General features: G+C 43.9%; 1 protein-coding gene across 1 annotated transcript; it reads right to left on the bottom strand.

Moving 5' to 3' along the window:
* Snap29 (synaptosome associated protein 29) lies at nucleotides 1-23,756 on the bottom strand. The gene is made up of 5 exons (XM_021185446.3): nucleotides 23,382-23,756; nucleotides 8,146-8,342; nucleotides 5,944-6,029; nucleotides 1,476-1,580; nucleotides 1-266 (listed from the first exon to the last, which is right to left on the bottom strand). The coding sequence occupies exons 1-5, from the start codon at nucleotides 23,616-23,618 to the stop codon at nucleotides 109-111; spliced, it is 783 nt and encodes a 260-aa protein (XP_021041105.1). The 5' UTR covers nucleotides 23,619-23,756; the 3' UTR covers nucleotides 1-108.
* Between the last annotated feature and the right edge of the window lie 22 nt (nucleotides 23,757-23,778).

The raw sequence follows: 23,778 nt of genomic DNA, 5'->3' as shown, positions 1-23,778 counted from the left end.
TTTGAAAACACGTTATATTATACACTGTGTAATAAGTGACATCCATGAGTTTAAGAGAGCCTTTCGAATCTTCTCATCAGGATGGAGCAGAGTTCCTCCTCCGCGTCTCTAGAGTTGCCGCACTTTTTTTTCTGTGCTTTTTATATTGACATCCAACTTGTCCACTTTGGTTGTTAGTCGGTCAAGGATGTCGTCCTGTTCCTCAATTTCTGTCTGCATTCCCAAGGCTATGTCCTTCAGGCGGCCTAATCCCATGGACAGCTCATCTGTGAGAAGGAAATGACAGGCTGTCACAGTGCCTCTCAACTACAGAGTCCTGCCTAAGAAGCTGTGTGCCATAGCTTGTAGCATATGTTTCTTAGAGTACACAGAAGTGAAAAGATAGATATTTACTACACAGTGATATGTGGTTAATTTGGTAGAGACCACTGTGTATCTCCTCCCTCTAGACAGCCACTGTTAAAGGTTTGCTTTTTTTTTTTTTTTTTTTTTTTTAAAGATTTATTTATTATATGTAAGTACACTGTAGCTGTCTTCAGACACTCCAGAAGAGGGCGCCAGATCTCATTACGGATGGTTGTGAGCCACCATGTGGTTGCTGGGATTAGAACTCTGGACCTTCAGAAGAGCAGTCGGGTGCTCTTACCCACTGAGCCATCTCACCAGCCCAAGGGTTTGCTTTTTAAGTATAGTCTTGATCTATAGCTCTGGCTGTAGCTAAGCAGTCCAGGCTGGCCTGGAAGCCACAGAGCCCTCCCTGCTTCTTCTGCTTGAGAAGATTACCGGGGTCACTGTTACATTGGCATTTCCCCCCTGCATGCTGGAGAATCAAGCACAGAGCCTTGTACATGCTAGGGAAGCACACTGACACGTAGTCAGGTCCTTAGTCTCTCTACACTTTTCATTTCAAGACAGGAGCTCACAGATTTTCTAGGCTGGCCTTGAACTTGCAATCTTGTCTTAGCCATCCAGGTAGCTGGGACTAAGCTTGGCACACTATGTTTCTTGACGTCGTTCAAACCTGCGACCTTGTGTTTTCTGGAAAGTAAAATAAAGAGTCACCCATGCCTCATGAAACTTCTTGGGCTTGAGGACAATAAGGACAGGAAAAGAAGGCTGAGATAAAGTAGCTGGTTAGTTCTGGGACATGCCTCAGTGGGTCTGAGCACTTGCCGAGCAAGCACGAGGACCTGAGTTCAGGTCCTTAGCACCCATGCAAAAGCTGTGTGGTTTATCCTGGATGCACTTAAGCCCCAGAGACGCCTCGGTCTGGTCTGAATTCACATGAGCAGTGGATATGGCTTGGCTGGACTGATGTAGGAATGGAGAAGTGGACAGATTCCTGAGGTGTGAGGCAGTGAGAGGGACATGGCTGTGGGGTGTGACTTGCATCTACACAATGAAGTGTCAGTGCTGGGTGTTCTTGCTGTGCTCAGCACAAACTGCCTGGAGGCTGTAGCAGCTCCCATACTTACCTAGGTTGCTGTCAATCTTCTGGTGATAAGTTCGAAGGGTCGAGTTCTTTGGGTAAACCTCAGTATTCACAGTAGAAGAAGGTTCTTTGGGGACCGAGTCTAGTTCTGAAAAAATACCAGAGGGACAGTTGTTGCTGGTCCATGAAATTGGTACATTCTTTCTTTTTGGAAGTCCTAGGGATGTGTCCCCAGGAACACCAGGAAAGGATTAACAGGGTGGGAGGAAGGAGGTGAAAGGCTCTGAGGCCGTGCAGAGGAACAGAGTGGGAACGGGACAGGTTTACAGGCTGGAGATGACAGGTCTGAGCTGGTCCCTCAACATTAACAGATCAAAGACCCTCAATTTACAAGTCACTTGGTTAGATATGTAAAAAGATATATATATATATAATATATATACATATACATATAAAACAGAGGAACTGTCAACGGAAAACTGCAGGCTCACATGCAGGCTCTAGGGACAGGCTGTTTTGTTATTGTAGGTTTTTTTTTTTGATCCTGAGGATTGAAACCAGGTCTTGTGCATGCGAGGCAAGCACTCTTTTGTCGAGGTATCCCACAAATTCTTACCTTGTGTGTGTGTGTGTGTGGTGTGTGTGTGTGTGTGTGTATGTGAGAGAGGGGGAGGCCTTTTTATGCTGTACCAGCTGACCTCAAACTCTCTGTTCAAGCTATTTCTGAAATAACTGGGACTATATGGGCATGCTACTACACCTGGCCGAGCTAGCAGAGATAGATTGAAAAATTACCAGGTGTGGTGGTGCATGCCTGTAATCCTAGCACATGGAGCAAGATGAATTAGAGACCAGTCTGGGGTAAATGAGACTCAATCTCAAATGAAACAAAATAAAATAAAACCATATAAAACCATACAAAACACACAAAAAAGCAAAGATCAAAATTGTTGTCTGGTGTGGTGATTTGTAGCTGAAATCCCAGCACTTGGAAGGCTAAGGCAGCAGGATCATGAATTCAAAGCCAGCCAGGGCTATATAGTAAGACTGTCTCAAAGAAACCAGAGGAAATGGAGTTATATTACAAAATTAAGGATTGTTTTTGTTCTGTTTAAAATTTATTTTTATGTTGTCATTTTACTTTAACAAGCAGAAAGAAAATGCTAGGCAATGTATGTTTGCCTAAGAAATGTTCCTTGAAATTTCATTTCTAAACATATCCTAAAATATTCTCCCTCTTCTTTAGAGACAGGATCATATGTAGCTCAGGCTGGTCTTGAACTTGGTAAGTAGCTGAGGGTGGCCATGAACTACTGACCATCTGTCTCTATCTCCCAAGTTGTGTGCTACCATCTCTCTCTCTCCCCTCCCTCCCTCCCCCTCTTCCTCTCCCCCTCCCCCAGACAGTTTCCCATGGTGTTCCAATCTGGACTTGAACTCATGGCCATTCCCTTGTTTCAGTCTCCTACGTGATAGGATTAAGTGTATTCCTATTCACTAGTTTCTCTCTTTGGGGGAAATATCTCTTAGTAGGTTTAACATGCAGTTGTCCCCGACTATCTGTGTGCGATTTGTACCAAGATCCTCCTGAGATACCGAAAGCTGGGGATGCCCAAATTCCTTGTGTAATAATACAGTCTCAATGTATCTCTCATATATGAAATCATTTCTGTATCACACAATATTTAAGCAAAGTAAGTGCTTTGTAAATGACTGCTTTATTGTTAAGGAACTAATGAGAAGAATCAAAATCTTGCACAGTTCAGTGTGGCATTTGCCCTCCTGCCTTGTCTACAGTGCTTGTATGCCACCATACTGGGCTATGATTTTTGTTTGTTTGTTTTCTGAATATCTTACACCATCAGTTTGTTGAATTAAAAGATATGGGACTTGTGATACAGAGGATCTGACTGCATTTCCTCTAGCACTAACTACTGAAGCCAATCTCTCTATAGAACGTCTGTTTCCTTTTACCCTTTTAGCATGTGCCACACAATGAATAGCCACTTTTAATGCCCTCAAGTTGTGTCTTTGGATGGAGGATCTTTTTGTATTTCTTCAAGGCATGACAATGAAATGGCTTTCCTTAGGCCTTGTACATTTCAGTTTTCTCTTTCTTCCTTGGTTTGAGCCTTTCCAGAATAAACTGTGTTTACGTCAATCTGTCTTGACTTCTGACTCTTCCTTCATCAGGTCTCTCTGTCTCTCTCTCTCTGAGACAAGGTCTCCCCATGTTTTCCCAGCTAAGCCTGGGACTCACTGTGCAGCCCAGGTTGGACTCGAAGTTTCACCAGTCCTCCTATTTCTGTCTCCTGAGGGCCAGGATTGTAGGTGTGTCTACCATGCATAGCCATCGGGTCTCTCTTATTTGTTCATGTGTGGTGTCTATGCATGTATGTGTGCAAGTGAACATGCACAGTCATACAGAATTCAGAGAACACTGAAAGTTGCCTCCATAGGTTCAAGTTTGAACACTTGGTTCCCAGTTGCTTCTATGCTCATGTATACCAACGTGCCTGGTAGTATGGCTCGTTTTAATGGCAACTTGCCACAAATTAGAACCACCTGAGTCCCCAAAGAACTATCCAAATTGCCTTGACTGATGTGGGAAGATTCCTCCATGCAGCACCTTCTGGTATCCCAGAAAAAATGGATTTGCCCTGTTACCAGGCTGCTGATTCCCTCACTGACAGCAGAACCAGCATTTCCAAGCTTTCGTTTTCAACTAGGGAGCAGGCTTTGCAGAACCTCCAGGCTTCTGTCAGTAGACTGGGATGACTGAAGCCCAGCCTGTAGACTCAGTGAGCACTGGGGGTTGACTCCTGGTAAGAGATGTCTGTTGCAGGACTCCTCTCACTGCTGAGGCCTTCAGTCTCAAGGCCTGAGTAAGTACAGGGTCCTCAGCTCTCAGGTGGGATTCTGCTGCTGTTACCATTGTAAGCTGTTTCGTTAAATTCTGATACACTTCCTCTAGAGAACTCTGAGTTCCCTAGCATTTGTTTGTTTGTTGATTTGGTTTTCCAACTGTGAAAGATCTACATATTGAAAATGGACCCAACCTGGTACCTCAGAATAAGTTATATACACAAGCATATTCTTTTGCCTTTAACTTATTCATGAGCCCTGGGTACAGGTAAACACCTCTAAGGGACTTAAAACAAGTACTTAAAACAAGCACTGTTCCTATAATTGTTTTTTTTGGGGGGGGGGCTCTTCTTGTTTTGTTTGTTGAGGCAGAGTCTCATATATCCCAGGCCGCCTGCAAGCTCAACATGCAACCGAGGCTAGCCTTAAACAATGATTGTCCTGTGGGTTAAAATGGGTGGCCTGAGTCTGGCCCAGGGCTCGGGCTGCCTGGTGAGGCAGGATGCAGGAGACTGTGTGCACCCCACACCCCCACAGGGCTGTGAGAAGCCGCAGGACCCTGTTCCAGGGATGGGGAAGCACAGTCTGAGGTTCCCTTTCCAACTGCTGGGGTTTGGCTCGTGGGTCCCCGGGCCACACAGAAGCCAGGGACAGCAGGTTCTAGCATTTGGATACCACAGACACGGCTCAATGTTGGAAGAGCTGAGAATGGAGTAGGGGCCATGGGGCTGGCTCTGACCCAGAGCCAAAAGGGAAAGGGGGCAGGAGGAGAGCTCCGGCTGGTTGCTGCGGGGAGGAAAGTGTCCTAGGTTTGCTTGGGCAGGCTGCTTGGCTTGGTGGAGAACACAGAGCTGCCTCCTGCAGGAGATTAGACACAGCTCTTTAGAGGAAGACCTGTTCCACTTTTCCCTGGCGGATGGGTTCTGTCTGTTGCCATGGTGGAGAGTTGTGATGAGGGAAAGCACACCCCACCTTCCCAGGGCGGGCCTGAGGTTAAATACCTTTGCAGGAAGGAGTGTCTGGGAAGGGGAGCTTAATTGGCTAAGCCCTTCAGACCTTTAGGTGCCTCATTAAAATGGAGATCTGTCTGTAGTCGTGTCCTCTACCTGTGGGAGGGCTTGGGGAGTTGCCCTGCGTGACCGATGACCACAGAATTAAGGAGAGCTGAGGCCTTGTGTCAGGAGCCTAGTGTCTGTCCCTTGCAGGAACACCTGCTGGGTCTCCGGGGTTTAAACCTAGCTCAACCAGAAAATGCCTTTCATGGTCCCATATTGTCCTGCTTCTATTTCCCTAGTGCTGGGATTATAGTTGTAGTCTACCATGCCCAGCTTTGGGTTTTTTTTTATTACTAGAATTTCTCAGAGCTACAGCAGTAGAGGGTTCATGTTCAATGCGATACAGGTTCCCACTTCCTCATTCAGATTCCATGGGGTACTGAGGTAGAAGGAACCCCACTGAAACACATGCCTATGGTTCCCCAAGAACACCCGGTCCCTGATGTCATTGCTCAGCATGTGGGTTGTGAGATATCGCAGCCTCTGCCCATCATTGTAGAGAGGTGACTGTCCCCATACTGGTACTTCAGGTTAAACCCAGAGACCCATCCCCACAAGGATCCAGTCATGATTTTATACATCCTCACTTACCTGCATCCTGTAGCCTTCTGAGGTTTGGGTGGCTGGCTTGGTACTTGTTTTCCTGGTCTTTACTTGTATTTATGGCTTCTTTCAATCTGAAAATTAAAAAAAAAAAAAAATTGGAGGAGACACCCCAAAGACAGTGTTATCTCTGTGCCAGTGTGTGCACAGCAGTGTTACCCATCTTTCCACGATCCCTTTGTGTTGCATAGCCAATGCTTTCTTTCCTTTGCTGCCCTCTCTGGAACATCCTGGGAATAGTGTAGGCCACACAGTGGGCTGAGGAAGACCTTACAAAGGACAAGGAATCCTTAGAGCCAGGTGGATAGAAAGTGTAATGAAATGACCAAGTGGGTACCTTTGAGGAAGGGTCAGTAAATTACTCAAAACTGACCTACTATCTATTCCCCCCCCCCACCCTGCCCCACTTTTTTTTAAAGTGGTCCAATCTGGCCTCAGCCTCAACATGTAGCTGCTTAATATGACCTTAAATTCCTGATCTTTCTGCCTCTACCTCCCAAGTGCTGGGGTTACAGGTTTGTATCTCATCTGGCTCTACATTTTAACCAGGTAATAGCAGCGACCTGGGACACACAGAGAAGCCCTATCTCTCCCTCAGGTGCTATATCAAGAACAGCTTTGGGAAGGAAGAAACAAGCTTGCCAAAGACCTAGAGCTGGCTTCCTAAATGACCTGAGGCTGCTCATATTAAAACAGCTGTATGTGGAGGTCCAAGACCATATCCCAGAATTTGGATCAGAAGTTCAAGATTACCTTCAGCTAAATGGTGAGTTTAAGACCAGTCTTGGTTACTTCTAACTGTTTCTCAAAAATTAAACAAAACAAGAGCCCAGGAGAGAAGGCTTGGCAGGTAAATACTTGCCACTAAATGGAACAACCTGAGCTCCAACTCTATCCTCACATGGAGAAAGAAGAGAATGAATTCTTGTAAGTGTCCTGCACATGGCTGTGGCTTGCATTTACCTCCCCCCCATAAAAACCAAACAATCTAACACAAAAATGCCTGAGGTATGAATAGTGCTCTTGTGTTTTAACAAATATCCAATTATACCTTTTTTTTAAATTATGTTATGCTTGGCTACACATATGTATGTGTACCATGTGTGTGCTTGGTGCTCAGAGGTCAGAAGAAGAGACTGAGTGCCCTGGTCTTCTGTAAGAGCAACAGTGCCCTGAGCTGCTGGGCCATCTCCCCAGTCCTGCCTTATAATTGAACACGGGGTGCTGAAGCCTGCCAGGTTCCTTTGTATGATTTTATTGTATTTCTGCTCAAAAATTTTGAGGTAAACAATCTATAATTTTAAAGTACAAATTAATGGACAGATTAGGTTAGATATAGAGAAGATGTAAATGAGATTTTTACATACTCATATATGTATGTGTGTAACATGTATGTATGATTAATTTTTGTATGCTGGTGGGAATAGAATCTAGGTCTTCACATTTAGGCAAGCCTTCTACTAATATACCACACTCCTAGCCTACATGTGTATATGTTTGTATGTATGTAAGATACACTGGATTACATTTAATTTGTGTGTGTAAATATGTGTGGCGATCAGAGGAAAAGGTGTCGGGAGTTTATTCTGGGTTTCCAACCAGGTCACCAGGCTTGGTGGCAGGCACATTTACCTGGGGAGCCATATCACCAGTGCAGCCATATAGATTTCTTTGTTTTGTTGAGTTTTGTGAGATGGGTCTCACGGCTGGTGTTAAGATCTAGGTCTTCTTGCCTTAGCTTCCTAAGTTGCTCTGATCACAAGTATGTACTGTCACATCTGGCTTATTTATCAGTATGCTTTTTTTCCTAAAATGAGGCTTTGCTTAATTGCCTGACTTTGGCTTGAACTTGCTATCTACCTGCCTTAGTCTCTTCAAGCTGAGATTACACACAGGCCCCACTATGTCTGGCTTTTGGAATGACTTGATAAAGAAACAGTCTGTAAAAAGAACCACATTTTTAGTGATTAAACTTTCTAAGAGTGGAGTATTTTTCATGAATTAGATGAACAGTTGGATATAAGGGGAGTGATTTCTCTTTAGCAAGTTGAGGGTGAGTAGGTCCCTTCCCATGAGTAACCCACAAGGTTCCAGGATACCTTAACAGCACTGACAAGGTCTGAAAGCCTTGGCTCCTTCACAGAGCCTATCTCTACTGTTCTATGTATCCAATGCAGATGCTGCACTCACCTGCTGTTGGGCTGGGAGACGATGCTGCCATTCTGCTCAGGTGCAGGCTCTACTGGTTTGGATTTGAAGTAGTTGATAAATCCTCCAAACACACTCTTAATGCTGTTGATATGTTTCTGGCTCATCTTCAAATCCTGATCCATCTTGTCTACCATCTTCTCTGTGTGTTCTAGGACTCCTCGCTGCCGGACCAGCTCCTGCAGAAGGCAAGAGGCAGTAGCATCACGCCATGTCCACTATTTCCAAAAATCATAGTATATTTAAGTCTGGAGCTGGGAAGGTAGCTCCATTGGTAGAGTGCTTATCTGGTTTGCACAAAGTCCTGGTTGGATCCTTAGCACTCCATCAACCAGGCCTGGGCACACAAACCTGTAACCCCACAACTCGAGAGGCAGAGGCAAGAGGATTAATTTAATGTCATATAGTGACTTTGAGGCAGGCCTGGACCAGGTGAGACTCAGTCTCAAAAAATTGTCTAGATGGGAATGGTAGCCCATGCTTTGAGTCCCAGCACTTGGGGACTTTGGGGGAAGAGTCAGGTGGGTTGGTGTAACTTCTAGGCCAGGCTAGTGCTTTATCTGGTTTCCCACAGGGCTGCTGCTGCTTCCATCCTTTTCTAGAATATTAGATTATTACAAAGTAATGGGCTTCCTTGTAACATTTCCTCCCAACAGCTCCCCTAAACTTCTACGCCGTCAGGACTACACAGAGAGACCTTGCCTCAAAAACAAAAAAAAGTTTAAAATCATGTATTTATTATTCTGGTTGAGGGCTGGTGGTTACATGTGGAGACCAGAGGACGACTTAAGGGAGGTGACGTCACTTCTTTTACCATGTAGGTGCTGAGGATCAAACATAAGTTTTTAGGGTTGACAGTACAAATTGATCCAGCCCGCTGGCCCCTTTATGCCAGTTCACATGGACGTTTGGTTTGCTTCCCTGCTCTCCTCTGTCCCTGCTTTATCATTGCAGACCCTGGCCCTGTATTCCTCCTTCCACTTATGTATCACATGGTCCTGGATCCTCCGCACCTATCTTAAAGTACCCCTCCCATCTTAGGGGCCTTTTTCAAGCTTCACAGACTCTACCCATGTTTAACAGTTAGAAAGTAGGATTCAAGTCTAGCATGGTGGTGCTCACCTTCAGCCCCAGCACTCAGGAGGCAGAGGCAAGCAGATCTTTATGAGTTTGAGGCCAGCCTGAGTCTGGTATACATAATGAGTTCTAGGACATCTTGGTCTACTTATAAAACCCTGTCTCAAAAGCAAAAACAAACAAAAAACAAAACAAAAATTCTACTAAAATTACTGAGCAAGAGCACAAGAGAGCGTGAGAGGAAACCATGATTTGCTTGAGAGAACATGTGAGATGCTTTCTGAGCCTAGAATACAGTACTTAATGTAATATTTTCTAGTTTCATATATTTTCCTACAAATTTCATAATTTCTATATGTTTAATAAAATGCCACTATGTATATGTACCACATTTTCATGATTCATTTATCCATTAACATTTTTTAAAGATTTATTTTATGTATATGAGTGTTCTGCCTTCGTGGATATATGTGTGCTGCTTATGTGCCTGCTGCCTATGGAGATCGAAGAAGGGCACTGGATCCCCTGGAACTGGAGTTATGATGGCTATGAACCACCATGTAGGCTGGGAACTGAACCTGGGTCCTTCACAAGAGCAAGAAGTGTTCTTAACTACTAAGCCATCTCTCCAGCTTCTACTCACCTATCTATAGACATCTAGGTCAATTCCATGCCTTTGGTATTGTGGAAAGAACAGGAACAAACATGGAATCCTTTGAGTATACACCCAGGAACACATAGCTAGATCACTATTTCTAGATTTTGTGAGGATTTCCACAGTGTTCTCATAATGGCTACACCAGTTATATTCTCACTGCAGTGAATAGTGTTTCTTTCTCTTACCATCTTTGCCAGCCTTTATTGTATTTTGTCTTCTTTTCCTCCCTCTTTCCTTTCTCTCTCCCTCCCTTCCTTCCTTCCCTCCCTCCTTCCCTCCCTTCTTCCTTTCTTTTTCTCTCTTTTTGTTTTTTGAGACAGGGTTTCTCTGTGTAGGCCAGGCTGGCCTTGAATTTAAACTCAAGAGATCTACCTGCCTTTGCCACCCAAGTGCTGGGATTAAAGGCATTAAATGTGCGGTGGTTTGAATAGCAATGTGTCACACAGACTCGTGTATTTGAATGCTTGGTCCATAAAGGGAGTAGCACTATTAGGAGGTATGACCTTGTTGGAATAGGTATGGCTTTGTTAGAATAAGTATCTCACTGTGGGGGTGAACTTTGAGGTCTCCTATGCTCAAGCTACACCCAGTGTGGCACACAGTCTCCTGCAGCCTGCAGATCAAGATGTAGGACTCTCAGTTCCTTACAATGGTGTCTGGTCACAAGAATAAAACCCTGACTAAGATAGCATGTGTCATCATAGTCCAGTTTTGTTTTTTGTGAGTTTTTTTGTTTTGTTTTATTCTTTCGAGACAAGATCTCACTGTGTAGCCTTGGCTATCCTAGAAACAGGCTATGTAGACCAGACTGGTCTCAGATTCAGAGATCCACCTGCTTCTGCCTCTTGGTGTAGGGATTAAAGGTACCATGCCTAAGATGTTAGAACTTTAAAAAATATTTATTATCCACCTGCATTTCTTCCTTTGAGAACCATCTGGGCAGTTTCTTAACCCTCTTATTGATTAGCAGTGTGGTGGTTTGAATATGCTTGGCCCAGGGAGTGGTAGTCACTTCCCCAGCTGAGCCATCTCCCTAGCCTCCTGCTTGTGAGGTAGTCACTTACCACTAAGCTTTTTTCATGCCCAGCCTTACATTTCCTACTAAGAAAAGTCTCTTGCTCCTAGATGTATTCAGGAATGTTTTCCTCAAGCAGTTCCAGCATATTAATATGAAATCAAGGTCTCTGACCCAGTTTGGATCATGGGCAGAGTGAGAGATGGGAATCTAATTTCAGTCTTGGGCAGATGTTTATTCAGCGTGGCCAGCATCACTTATTGTATAAGCTATTATCTAATGTATGCTTTTAATACCTTTGTTTAAAAATACCAAAAAAAACAAAAAACAAAACAGATATCTAGTCCTCTTTCCCTGACTGCACAATGCCTGGGGGGTTTGTCAGAGCTCTGGCAGCCTTCCTCACAAAGCCCAGGAAGCTGAAAGTCCTGAATGGGCCAGGACAGTCAAACTGGTCAAACATAACAAGCTTGCCCCCTGTGATGGTTTGTATATGCTTGGTCCAAGGAGTGGCACTATTAGCAGGTAGCCCTGTTGGAGTAGGTGTGTTATCCTTTTAAGACTTCTATCCTAGCCGCCTAGAAGCCGTCTTCTCCTAGCTGCCTTTGGAACAGGAGGTGGAACTATCAGCTTCTTCAGTCCAAGTCTGCCTGGACAATGCCATGATCCCACCTTGATAATAATGGACTGAACATCTGAACCTGTAAGCTAGCCCCAATTAAATGTCCTTTATAAGAGTTGCCTTGGTTGTAGTGTCTGTTCACAGCAGGAAAACACTAAGACACCCACTATGATAGGAACTGGTTCTACACATGAGCTGCTTCCACAGCATGGCTCCTGTATCTCCATGGTGGTGCCAGGGTGTGGCCAGTGCATTTCCCTGCGGAGTTATCTCCCCAGCCCACTTTCTTTTTCAACGAATAGAAGAAAGTTTATTTGGGTTTATGGTTCCAGAGTAATAAGAGTCCATCATGATGGGGAGACATAGCAGTAAGAGACAAGATATGATGGCAGGAACAGGGAGCTGAGGGTTCATATTGTGGACCACAAGCAGGAAATAGAAAGCTGACACCTAAATTTTATTTATTTATTTATTTATTTATTTATTTATTTGTTTGTTTGTTTGTTTTTTCCAGACAGGGTTTCTCTGTATAGCCCTGGCTGTCCTGGAACTCACTTTGTAGACCAGGCTGGCCTCGAACTCAGAAATCTGCCTGCCTCTGACTCCCGAGTGCTGGGATTAAAGGCATGTGCCACCATGCCTGGTGTAAGTTTTATTTTTTTGTTTTTGTTTCTTTGAGTTCCTCTGGGTAGCCCTGGCCATCATGAAATTCTCAGATTGATCACAAACTCACAATGATACAGTTCTAAGAAGAGGGGAAAATTGGTTTCTCAGCAAGAGGAGTGAGTCATGTGGTAGCTCTAGTGTGGTAACCTTAAACAAAGAAACTCAAGGGAGCCTCAGCTCATGGATACTAGATTCCCCGATTGTCAAAAGGGAGGAAGGCAGAGAAAGGCTGCTGCCTCCAACAAGCAATGGGCTCCACGGGAATTCTGGGTTCAATATTCCTGACATGACAGATTAGAAGCAGAGGATAGGGTGTCTAGCCTATCTCAGACAGTAGGAATTTATATGCCTTGAGAATTATATAAAGAGAGAGCCTGGAAATAGGCTCATACATTTGTTTAGTTTGCTTTTTTTGCCTTGAATTGTTTTAATTATCAAAATGGGTGTGATTTTGCTTTTTGTGGTTATATTATTATTCCTCTGGGAGAGAGGTCAAGCTAAAGGTTTTTCCAGTTACTGGCTCAAGGGCATACTATTCTGGGAGGAAGGCTCTGCATTTGTGTTGACAGGGAAGGAGACTAGGCTCTAGATCCTTTCCAGAGTGATATGGGTCAGATATGACAGAGGGAGACCCCTGCAGAACTAGACAAATTCACGAGAATCAAACAGGACAGGTGAAGATTCATTGTGCCATCCTTCACATGGCATGAAGACTTACTATAATTGGTTATTAATAAAATTAACTCATAAAAAAGACAGCTTTCTTTCACACGCTCAAACAAGGAGCAGAATTTCATCCTTATCTAGTCTGTGCATCCTACACAATCCATGCAGATAGCTTGATGGTCCTTAAATCTATTTTGAGATTTGTTATTACAGAGCATACAGCTTTGGTGAGATTCATCCTCAGAGGTGCTAAGCTGACCTGCTTTTGGACTCCCTGTGTCATGGATTCCAGGTCATTTTGACTCATTCGACCTTTCGGATGGGTCCAGTCAGAATTTCAGTCAAGCCCTGAGCCTTCTAGGCATACAGAGACTATCCAGTCCATACAGAGACTAACAGTTGCTGGGGTTGGCTTTCTTAATGCCTAACCAAATCTAACTTTCCTATCCTTCCCTCCACTTTAAAGAACTTTTGTCATCCCTGTTCAGCCAGAAGTTATGGTAGTTATGGTGAGTCATCAGCCCAATTCCGTGGTTTTGGGGGTCTGGTAATGGTTATTTTACAAATTATAGAAAAGTTGTCATTTAAGGGATAATTTGGGAATGGCTATAATTTTGAATAGGGAGAAAATAGGTAAAATTGATTGTGTAGATATATTTTAATTGGTAGATATATATATATATGTGTGTGTGTGTATATACACATACATACACACACACACATATATATGTATGTATGTGTATGTATACATATATATACATATTTATATATATATATTTATATATATAAATGTATGTGAACACATTGACTTTCTCTTCAGACAGACCAGAAGAGGTCATCGGATCCCATTAGGGATGGTTGTGAGCCACCATGTGGTTGCTGGGAACTGAACTCAGGACCTCTGGAAAAGCAATCAGTGATCTTAACTGCTGAGCCATCTCTCCAGCAAGGTAGACATCTTTATAATTGATACAAAGTTAAAGTTATAATTTCTTACCTTGGTACAAAATTTATTTTGATTCAGATTTAAGGTTTTCATTGGTATGAACTTCTTATATTAATACAAAATTTGGGATTAATATTGTTACTCTTAGACTTGTGTTTATAAAACTCATTTAAGAATACAAAGCTTAGGGGCTGGAGGGATGGGTCAGTGGTTAGGAGCACTGACTGCTCTTCCAGAGGTCCTGAGTTCAATTCCCAGCAACCACATGGTGGTTCACAACCATCTGTAATGACATCCAATGCCCTCTCCTGGTGTCTCTGAAGAGAGTAACAGTGTACTCACACAAAATAAATAAATCTAAAAAAAAAAAAGAAAAAAAGAATACAAAGCTTAGACCCAATTCTTCTATAACTGCTATTACACACTGTTTTTAGATGATTGAATAATTCAAGTTAAAGACCAGATAACAAACTCATGGTTAAGTTAGATTCTGATTTAATTAAAAGGGTGTTTTCCAGATATTTCAATGAGAAATGGGTGAGAGTAGTTAAGGTTTAACAGTTTAGATTACTTTATATATTATAAAGAGTCTTCAAAAACATCAGAAAGCCACAGAATATGACACTTAATGTTATTTAATCATTTGACAGTGAAACACGTCTGCTCCTGACAGCACCCCCTCCTTGGTTCAGAGAAGATATTGAACATCTTTACCTCCAGGTGAGGTTGCTTATAGTGGCAAGGTAGTCAACTGGGCCAAAATTGCCCATTTCATCTGCAGACAAAACTGTCCAAGAAAAGAACACTTTTTACAAAATAGTTGACCACTGGCTTTGCCAAGACAGAGTCAGCAGTCCTTCAAATAATTCTGCTTTGTAAGTCTGTCAGATGATCCTTAGCCAGAAGGCCAAAGACAGATGCTCCTAGATTTTGAGGCATGAGGGGCTGTCCAGGTAGTCAGCTGTCTCTATAGTTGTTTGAGAAGCTGTGTTTGCTGTTTCCTATATACCCAGGTAATGTTTTAGTCGTTCTCAGATTTCTGATGGGGCTAAAGACTAGTTTTAGTCTCATAATCAAACTCAAGTTGTTTAACACTGAGAGAGAGAGAGAGAGTTGACATTGAGAGAGAGTTTAACATTGAGAAAGTAGATGACGTGGTTTTCAGGTGACAGGCTTTATAAAATCTAAACATAGTCTAGGGATAAAAATCATAACTCTTTTTTTTTTGTTTTGTTTTTTTTTTTTGAGACAGGGTTTCTCTGTATAGTCCTGGCTGTCCTGGAACTCACTTTGTAGACCAGGCTGGCCTCGAACTCAGAAATCCGCCTGCCTCTGCTTCCCGAGTGCTGGGATTAAAGGCGTGCGCCACCATGCCCGGCAAAATCATAACTCTTTTAGTTAGGAATGAAGATAGAATACTTTACCTAATTGACAAACATGATGGACTGGATGTCATTTATATCATACTATGTAATTTACATACATGATTGTCATGGGAGAAAAAGAGGCAGCTCTCTGTGCTTGTGCACTTGGCTGGTCAGCACACAGGGCCCTTAGTTTAATCCCTGGTACTGGAGAGAGGTAGGGAGGAAGGTAGGTTTGAGTAGGATGTGCGTGTGATGTTAGGAGGACTGAAAACTTTGTCCTGTCTGTGCCTTAAAAACAATAAATGAAGAAATAGAAGTATATCAGAGATGTTCATGAGATGGAAATATGCCATTTTATTTAAAGGACATGAGCATTCAGGGTGTTTGTAGGAGTCCTGGAACCAACTTAGAGTAACTACAGAAAACTACTGAAGTTCAAGTTAAATGTAGAGGTACCAAGTTAATGTAAGGAGGAGCTTTCTTTAGTCTGTTTAGAGGCTGTGGGACATGCAAACAAAATGTGCTGCTTTTTCTATCAAAGGGTTAAATAAGACAAATTTCCATTTGAAACATTGTAACCACTAGTCAGCTCTTCTTGAAGTCAATATGTACATGCTCAAGGTTGCAACCTGTTCTCAGAAGTCCTACTTTGTTTATTAGGTATGCTATTTTGAGTTAGCCAGCTGCCTAAGAGTGTGAGACAAAACTGAGCACTCAGACTGGGGCACAGAATCCCTTTGCTTTAGGAATCAAAGACTTGCAGGACCACTCTGAGGTGGACCTGCCTGCTTGACTTGGCATGGCTACGCACCCTTCTGTAGAAGTAAATCCTCTTGCCTTGATGAAATACCTTGGATTGTGCAGTCATTTTCTTGGGACCCCAGACACATTTTTAACACGGGGTTAACATTTCTAACCCAATGTGTTACCTGGGTTTCAGTTTAGTGAGTGAAATTCAGAAATACAGTACATAGAGATATAACACATAGGCAAAATACTGATTTGAATTTATCTTTAAACTCTATTTACTATATTTCCAGCCCCAGGCATTTTTTTTTTTTTTTTTGAGATAGTTCTCACTACATAGCTCTGGCTGGTTTAGAACTTGCTATTTAGCCTATACTTGCTTCGAACTCATAGAGATCCACCTGCCTCTGCTGAGACTGAAGGTATGAACCACCATTCCTGGCTTAGAAATTTTTAAGTTTAAAAAAATTTTTTTTGGACTGTGTGATGGTTTGTATATTCTTGGACTAGGGAGTGGCACCATCTGGAGGTGTGGCCTGGTTGGAATAGGTGTGACCTTGTTGGAATAGGTGTGTCAATGTGGGTGTGGGCTTAAGACTCTCACCCCAGTTGCCTGGAAGTCAGTCTTCCACTAGCAGCCTTTGGATGAAGATGTAGAACTCTCAGCTCTGCCTGCGCCATGACAGCCTGGATGCTGCCATGCTCCCACCTTGATGATAATGAACTGAACCTCTGAACCTGAAAGCCAGCCCCAATTAGATGTTGTTTTTTATAAGACTTGCCTTGGTCATGGTGTCTGTTCACAAGAGTAAAACCCTAACTAAGACAGAAGTTGGTACCAGGGACTGGGATATTGCTGTGAAAGGCCTGACCATGCTTTTATTTGAAAGAATGTGGATTTTGGGACTTTGGATTTGGAAAGCAGTGGAATGCTTTAAATGGGGCTTAATGGGTCATCCTAGTAGGAATATGGAAGACTTTGTTGCTGGGAGTAATTTGAACTGTGTTGACCTGGCCCAAGAGATTTCAAAGGAGAAGAATTTCAGAATGTGGCATAAAGCCTGTTTTTGTGGTATTTTGGTGAAGAATGTGGCTACCTTTTGCCCTTGCCTGAAAAGTCTGCCTGAGGCTAAGATGAAGAGACTCAGATTAATTGCACTGACAAAGGAAATTTTAAAAAAGCTCAACAAAGACTTTGTTCTCTGGTTAAGTCTTATGAAGAGAAGTTTGAACAAGCATAGCAAGCTTAGAAAGGAAAAATATAAAATATATGGTTCGAGTATTAAAGGGATACCAGGAAGTGAAATGGAGCAAAATCCTGTGTTCTAAGAGATAACAGATTAAGGGAGTGGGAACTTGGGGCAAGATCCTACCCAGCTAAATTTAGATCCAGGCATGGTGGTACACACTTTTAATCCCAGGAGACAGGCATGCTGATCTCTGCGTTCAAGGCCAATCTACAGAGCAAGACCCAGGATAGCAAAGCTCAGGCAGTGAAGGATTTGGAAAACAGAAAGCCAGTGACAATGTAATAGTACAAGTGAGTCATGTTCTAATTCTTGCCAGCAGCAGAACTCCTCAGCAGCTTCAGCCATGTGGCTCTGGCTCTAGAGTTAAGAATGGAAGGAACTATTGGGACAATTGATGCTGGTTAGCTGGAGCTAAGAAATTAGCAGTGATTATGAAGAAACCAGCATCACTGAGGTGAAATCTTCTTGGAAGTGTTTTCTGGAAGCACAAAGAAGCTGTGTTACAGAGATAGCCAAGGTTGTACCCTCGTGCTGCAGCTGGACTTGGTAATGTGTAAGAATCACCCAGGTGGTACTGGTTTTGAAGGCATGAAGGTGTCATGAAGAACAGCTGAGGCTTGGCACTGTGAGAGGTCATGGAAGGCCAGGAGAAGGTATAGCTCCAGCTGTAGTTGATGGCTCAGGACTGAAGAGGTCATGCAAAGGATTTGAGGCTTGGAACCATGAAGAGAGCCTATAAGAGGCTATTGGTGAAGCCTAGTTGGAGTGGAACACCCCAGTGTATTGGAGATGTCAGTACCATGGGATGATCACCAAGAACAGCAGCAGCAGTGGAGTGGATCAACCTGAGCTTAGAGTGCTACAGAGGGCAGAGCTGGAGAAGTGATGCCAGCCCTTAGGAGTAGCCCAAAAGATCAAGAGGAATCCCAGACACTGATACAAGAAGCTGTAACATTGAAATTGCCTTGGAGACTCAAAGATGTTAAAGATGCCAGAGCCATGGGATACATGCTGAGAAAAGCTGCTAACAGGAGAAAGCAGTTTGTTGCAGTCAACAAAGATGAAAAAGGAGTGGAGATCTGAAGACCACTTTGACATCAGCCATGGAGATGCAGAGTTTGGAATTTGCCCAGCTGGTTTCCTGCCTGCCTTGCTTTGGGGATTACAGTTAATTAGTTGGATGAATCTCAGAAGAGACCTTGAACTTTGGACTTTTAACATTGTTGAGACTGCTATAGACTATGAGGACTTTGAAAGTTGGACTAAATACATTTGCATTATGCTATGTTTAAGTATGGCCCCCACAGACTCATGTTTTTTAACAAGTCTATGAGGGCCAGGGAGTGGAATATGATGGTTTGTATATTCTTGGACAGGGAGTGGCACCATCTGGAGGTGTGGCCTGGTTGGAATAGGTGTTTCAATGTGGGTGTGGGCTTAAGACTCTCACCCTAGTTGCCTGGAAGTCAGTCTTCTACTAGCAACCTTTGGATGAAGAAGTAGAACTCTCAGCTCTGCCTGCGTCATGACAGCCTGGATGCTGCCATGCTCCTACATTGATGATAATGGACTGAACCTCTGAACCTGAAAGCCAGCCCCAATTAGATGTTTTTTTATAAGACTTGCCTTGGTCATGGTGTCTGTTCACAGCAGTAAAACCCTAACTAAGACTGACTGTGTCAAACAAATTTGCAAGAGCTAGTTTTCAGAAGAAAAAGGATAAAGAAAAATTTATCTTCAGAGTCTCCAAGCATATCATCTTCACAGGCTGCTGTGGAACAAGCCAGAGTGATCCTTTTTGGATAAATGATTTCTATAGCATACATGTACTGTTTCTATCTTTCTCCCTGCTCCTTTTTTTTCTTTTTCTTTATTATCAGTGTTACTTTGCAATACTGCAGCTCAAACTCAGGGCTTATGTATGACAGCAGAGTGCTCTACAGCCGAGCTACATCCACAGCTCTGGATGCTTGCACAGGACAACAGATGAGCCTGGGGGTTAAAGTGGAATTCTGGAAGTTTCTATAAGCTAGAATCTGTTCATGGAGAACATGAGACCAGCAAAGCAAAGAGCTTCTTTGGCTAAAATCCTCCCCTAAAAAGGACAGGAAATGACTGTGCTTCTGACCTCGGGACAGCCAAGGAGGAAAGGGGGTGTGGCAGGGCACATGACAGAGGAGAACTGATAGTGCTTCTCTGTGAAGACAGACTGGCCAAGACTCTGTACCCCAGCCATTTTGAAGGCAGACCTCAAATGCTCCGGGCTTGGAGGTGTGCTCCCATAGCTCAGAAATGGGCTGTGTTGACCTTTTCATCTGCATTTGTGAGAATGAGGCCCAGGGTGTGTGTGAGTGGTGTGAACTCCTGGATGAGGAATGTGGCTCGGCTGGTAAGGGTGCTTGCCTGATGTTGGCTTACATGTTGGGATTTCAATCCTAGCTCTCTGTAAATGGGGGTGGGGGCAGTGGGACGTGCCTGTAACCTCTTGGAAGGAGAAGGCAGTTCAGGGTCATCTTCAGGTACAGAGAGTTGGAGGTCATTCTGAGCTACATGAGACCCTGTCTCAAATACAAAGGACAAGAAAACACAAAATGCCCTCCATATGAAGACTGGATGGACCAAGTGACTATTTATGAGATGATTACAGGTGATCTCCCCAACTTGTTAAGCCCCAAGTGTTTTCTAAATCTAAACAGGAAAAAGGAGAGAGAGGACATGCTTAGGAACCACAGAGAAAGTTCCTCAACTCCTCTTTTCTGGGAAATACTCAGAGCAAGGGGAAGAGGAAGTCAGGGAAACAATGGCCATGCAAGGGCTCAGACTGCCTGAAGTGAGGTGACACTCACATAGACAGGTTATGTTCTGGGGACACTGTGAGGATTCAGGGAATTAAAAGGGTTCTTGCTGCCTGAGCCTGGAACAGTTGCTGGGACTTTCTCCAAGACACTCAGGAGAACTTCCTCTCTGCCAAGCATTCTTCTAGTGCTAGGGGACTAACCAAGCCCAAACTCCTCCCTGAGGGCTCATACAGTCCAGGCAGGGTAAGAGCAAGTCTAATCCGCTTTTCTAATTTGCTAACAACACTGTGGTGCTGAGTTAGGCAGACCCGTTCTTGCTTTGTTGAGCTTAGTTTCATGGTAAAAACAATAAAAAGGTTACACACAGTGAACCCCCAACAAGGGTTTTTGGCCTGGTTTAAGGAGTATATATATAACAGGGAGTCCCAAGGGTGGGTGGGGTAAATGCCTCAGTTGAAGAAAGCAGCTAGTCTAGGCAGCTGGAGTAACTGAAGGGAAGTGGAACTGTGTGTCAAGCACAGAAGGGTGTGGGTAGGACCCATGAGACCCAGCAGGAAACACCCAGCAAATGATATGGAGCCCCACAGATCACAATACAATCTACAACTAAGGCATCCTGGAACATCAGGTAGGCCTCATAATGAGTTTGAAATTAAACTTAGCTATGAACTGGTAAGTACATGGATGTCAATCTGGGGTCAGCACACTAAATTCAGAACTCGGAAATTAATTATCCTAGACTGGGGATTAAGCAGGTGGGGTAGCACAGACATGTAATCCAGTACTCCAGAGCTGAACTCAGGAGGATCAGCAAGATGGAGGTGAGCCTGGGCAAATACTATTGCACAAAGGAAAAGAGAGGAAAAAATAAGAAAGGAAGAAAGAAAGAAAGAGAGAAACAGAGAGAGAAAGAAACTTCTCATTATTTCTCTCAAGGTAATACACATTCACACTAACAGATTCTAGCTTGGATAGCCAAGTAAACATGGAGCTTGCTGGGTTCTGTGTGAGCCAGAGATTGCCCTGATGTGGAGTGGATTCAGAAACAGAAATTGGATGCATTAGAGTCACCATGAACAACTCTGGAGGAGCAGGCCTGGTTGGGAAGCCCTCACTGGGAATGCTGCTCCCACCAGCTTTCTAGAAAACAAGAGTACATCTACGGCAATGGATTTAGTTACTCGAACTGGGGAAAACCTGAGGAGTTTGCCTTGCCACTCCTCCAGGTTATGAGGGATGCCGTCTGTCTCTCTGACCTCTCTGAACTGAATGCTCAGTGTGGCTTCAGTGGCAGACACTGGAAAGATGTAAGGATGAGTAGGCCTCTGAGGAGCGTGTGCTAGCCAAGGCAGCTGAGCACGTTATGTGTCAGTATTACCAAGCATCAGTTCCTTTCCATTGTGTTGGTGCAAAGTCAATTGAAACCCTAGTCTACTGTGCGTTGCTGGGCTCTGCTGAACTGAGAAACCAGGCTCCAGAGAAGATCACTGTAGTATGTTAGACTGCTCCAGGAGCGGCAGAGTATCCTAGGAAGGGGAGTGGCTTTGGCCAGGTGGTGATGTTCATGTAGGAAGCAAATATTCTGATATTCATTATTAGGAGGCTGGCTGCATAAACAGAAGTCATCTATCTAATGGAATATAATATGACCATTAGCCTATTCCCTGCCCCCGCCCCCAAACCACCCCTCATTGTATTTAACAATGAAAGAACCTTCAATACTACTAAATAATATACAGGCCAATATGTAAAGAACACCTCACTTGAAAGTTAAAAAGAATAAAAGTGCTTGGTGTGGTGGCTTGAACCTTGGCACTCCCAGGCTGAGTTTAAGGTTAGCCTAGTCTACATAAAGTTGGAGGACAGTCAGGATTACATATTGATACGATTGAGAAAAAAAAAAAAAAAGGTTCTCTTTTGGGGCTAGAGAGATGGCTCAGCAGGTCAGAGTGCTTTCTGTTCTTCAAGAGGACCTACCTGCTCACAGCCTGGCATTGGCATCTGGTGAATGTCTATGATCTCAGCCCTCTGGAGGCTGAAGAAAGAGGATCTTGAGTTCAAGGCCAATCTGGATTACTCTGGGCTACATTGTGATAACTTATCACTTATCTCAATACAAAGTGACCTGTTTACCAAGACCTGTAGGACTCCAATTGATCTGGAGTGGAACATTAAGAATCCAGTACACAGAAGCACAACTTTCTAGGGGCAGAACATACATTAGCCGTCAGGGAGACCACAGCAGGAAAGGGTAGGAGAAGGTAAAGCAGCAAACAGCGGCAACAGAAACAACAGAGATCTGTCCAAGTCCCAGAGGAGAACACTTGCCAAAGATCAGGGATGAAGACTGGTAGAGGAAGACAATATTTTGTTTCAACTATTACATTTCAAAACTGTAAAATACTTAAGATTATTCTTGGCTGATATATCAGTAATTTCTTCTTCTGCCAAAACAACTATTTTACTAGTAGACTTCGGGGCAACCTGGTGTCTTGGAATAATCTTTATTTTATGCTGGAGAAGATGGTACATGCCTGTAATCCCAGGATCAGAAAGATTGAGACCAAGAATTCTAAGTTCCAGACCAGCCTGGGCTTCATTGGTAGGCTGTCCACCAAGCCAAACTCCTCAAAAAGAAAAGGTCTTAAAGAAGTTTCGGAAGACCATTTCTGTTCCCAGCACCCATCTGTCAACTCCAGCTCCAAGGGATTCCCTGGTGCCCTCTTCCGGCTTCAGGGGACACCCTCAAACTGTGCATACACAAATACAGGTAAATTAAAGGCAAAGTTCCTAGTTGCTGAAATTTTCTATGGATGGAAAGAGCTGTCGCAATAACACATGGTCTACAAAGGTAAGAGTCTAGACTCAATTCAGGATCTGGTTTCCTGAGCAGGAGTCCAGGCAAGGGGACTTAAATATTCCCATTAGAAAGGTGAAAAGTGGTCAAGGATGTGAGAAGAAGAACACAGGCTCCCTTTGCTTCAGTACTTCAGGCACCACCTGGCACTTGAAGCATACACAGTTCACACTTTAACTGGGCCACTAGAGAGGAACAGCTTGAGGCTTCTGCCCAACAAGTTATATATAAATGAAACAGACACTACTTCCCAAATACAGGCCGCACTTTGGCATTTTCACTCTCACACAGAACATTATTTGGAGTTTACTTTTTAACTAGACATGAGGGCAGGGCAGCGAGAGAGGAATTAACCACGCAGAATAATAGATAAGGAAGCTTCCGGAGGTAAACATCAGGTGATCCTGATACATAATTCTTTACACTATGTCCATGAACTTACAGTAGGCAATTAGAAAAATACCAAAAGATCGTAAACAAAATATTTCTTCATCCCGTTTTTATAACGCATTGATTGGCCGGTTTAGCTCAGTTCTGCCCCAGGCTCACCTCGGAAGAGGCGACTCCGATCTTCTCCGATTCATACATGAGAGACAAGGACCTGCTGGTACTGGCAGCGGTAGCCTCGGCCCTGCGCAACACCTCCTGTCTCAGGTACTGCTGCCTGTCAATGGGCGCGTCAGGGCCGTCAGGCAGGTCGCGGACGTCCTTCCACGGCGCGGGCCGGGTGTCTTCGTCTTCCACGTCATCGTCGAAAGGATTATAGCTTTTAGGATAGCCAGACATGGTGCGGGCGACAGCCTGAACCTAGGAAGCAGGAGGGGCCGCTGAGCGAGGAGTCGGTAGCCCAGCGCCGGCGGGCGGATTCACTGTGGACGCCGCGAGCACTACTTCCGCCAGCACTGCGCTAGAGCCCCGCCTCCAGAGCTAACCCCGCGGCGGAGCG

Source organism: Mus caroli, unplaced genomic scaffold (genome assembly GCF_978045245.1).
Source record: "Mus caroli unplaced genomic scaffold, Mus_caroli_1 scaffold_17, whole genome shotgun sequence".
Classification (NCBI taxonomy): Eukaryota; Metazoa; Chordata; class Mammalia; order Rodentia; family Muridae; genus Mus; species Mus caroli.
This window is presented reverse-complemented; position numbering and strand designations above follow the sequence as displayed.

Coding starts and splice junctions, on each gene's coding strand:
- Snap29 (XM_021185446.3), bottom strand. CDS start 23,618: ATGTCTGGCTATCCTAAAAGCTATAATCCTTTCGACGATGACGTGGAA. Junction 6,030..8,145: donor GTCTCCCAGCCCAACAGCAG/GTGAGTGCAGCA, acceptor TTTAATTTTCAG/ATTGAAAGAAGCCATAAATA. Junction 267..1,475: donor GAAGATTGACAGCAACCTAG/GTAAGTATGGGA, acceptor TCCTTCTCACAG/ATGAGCTGTCCATGGGATTA.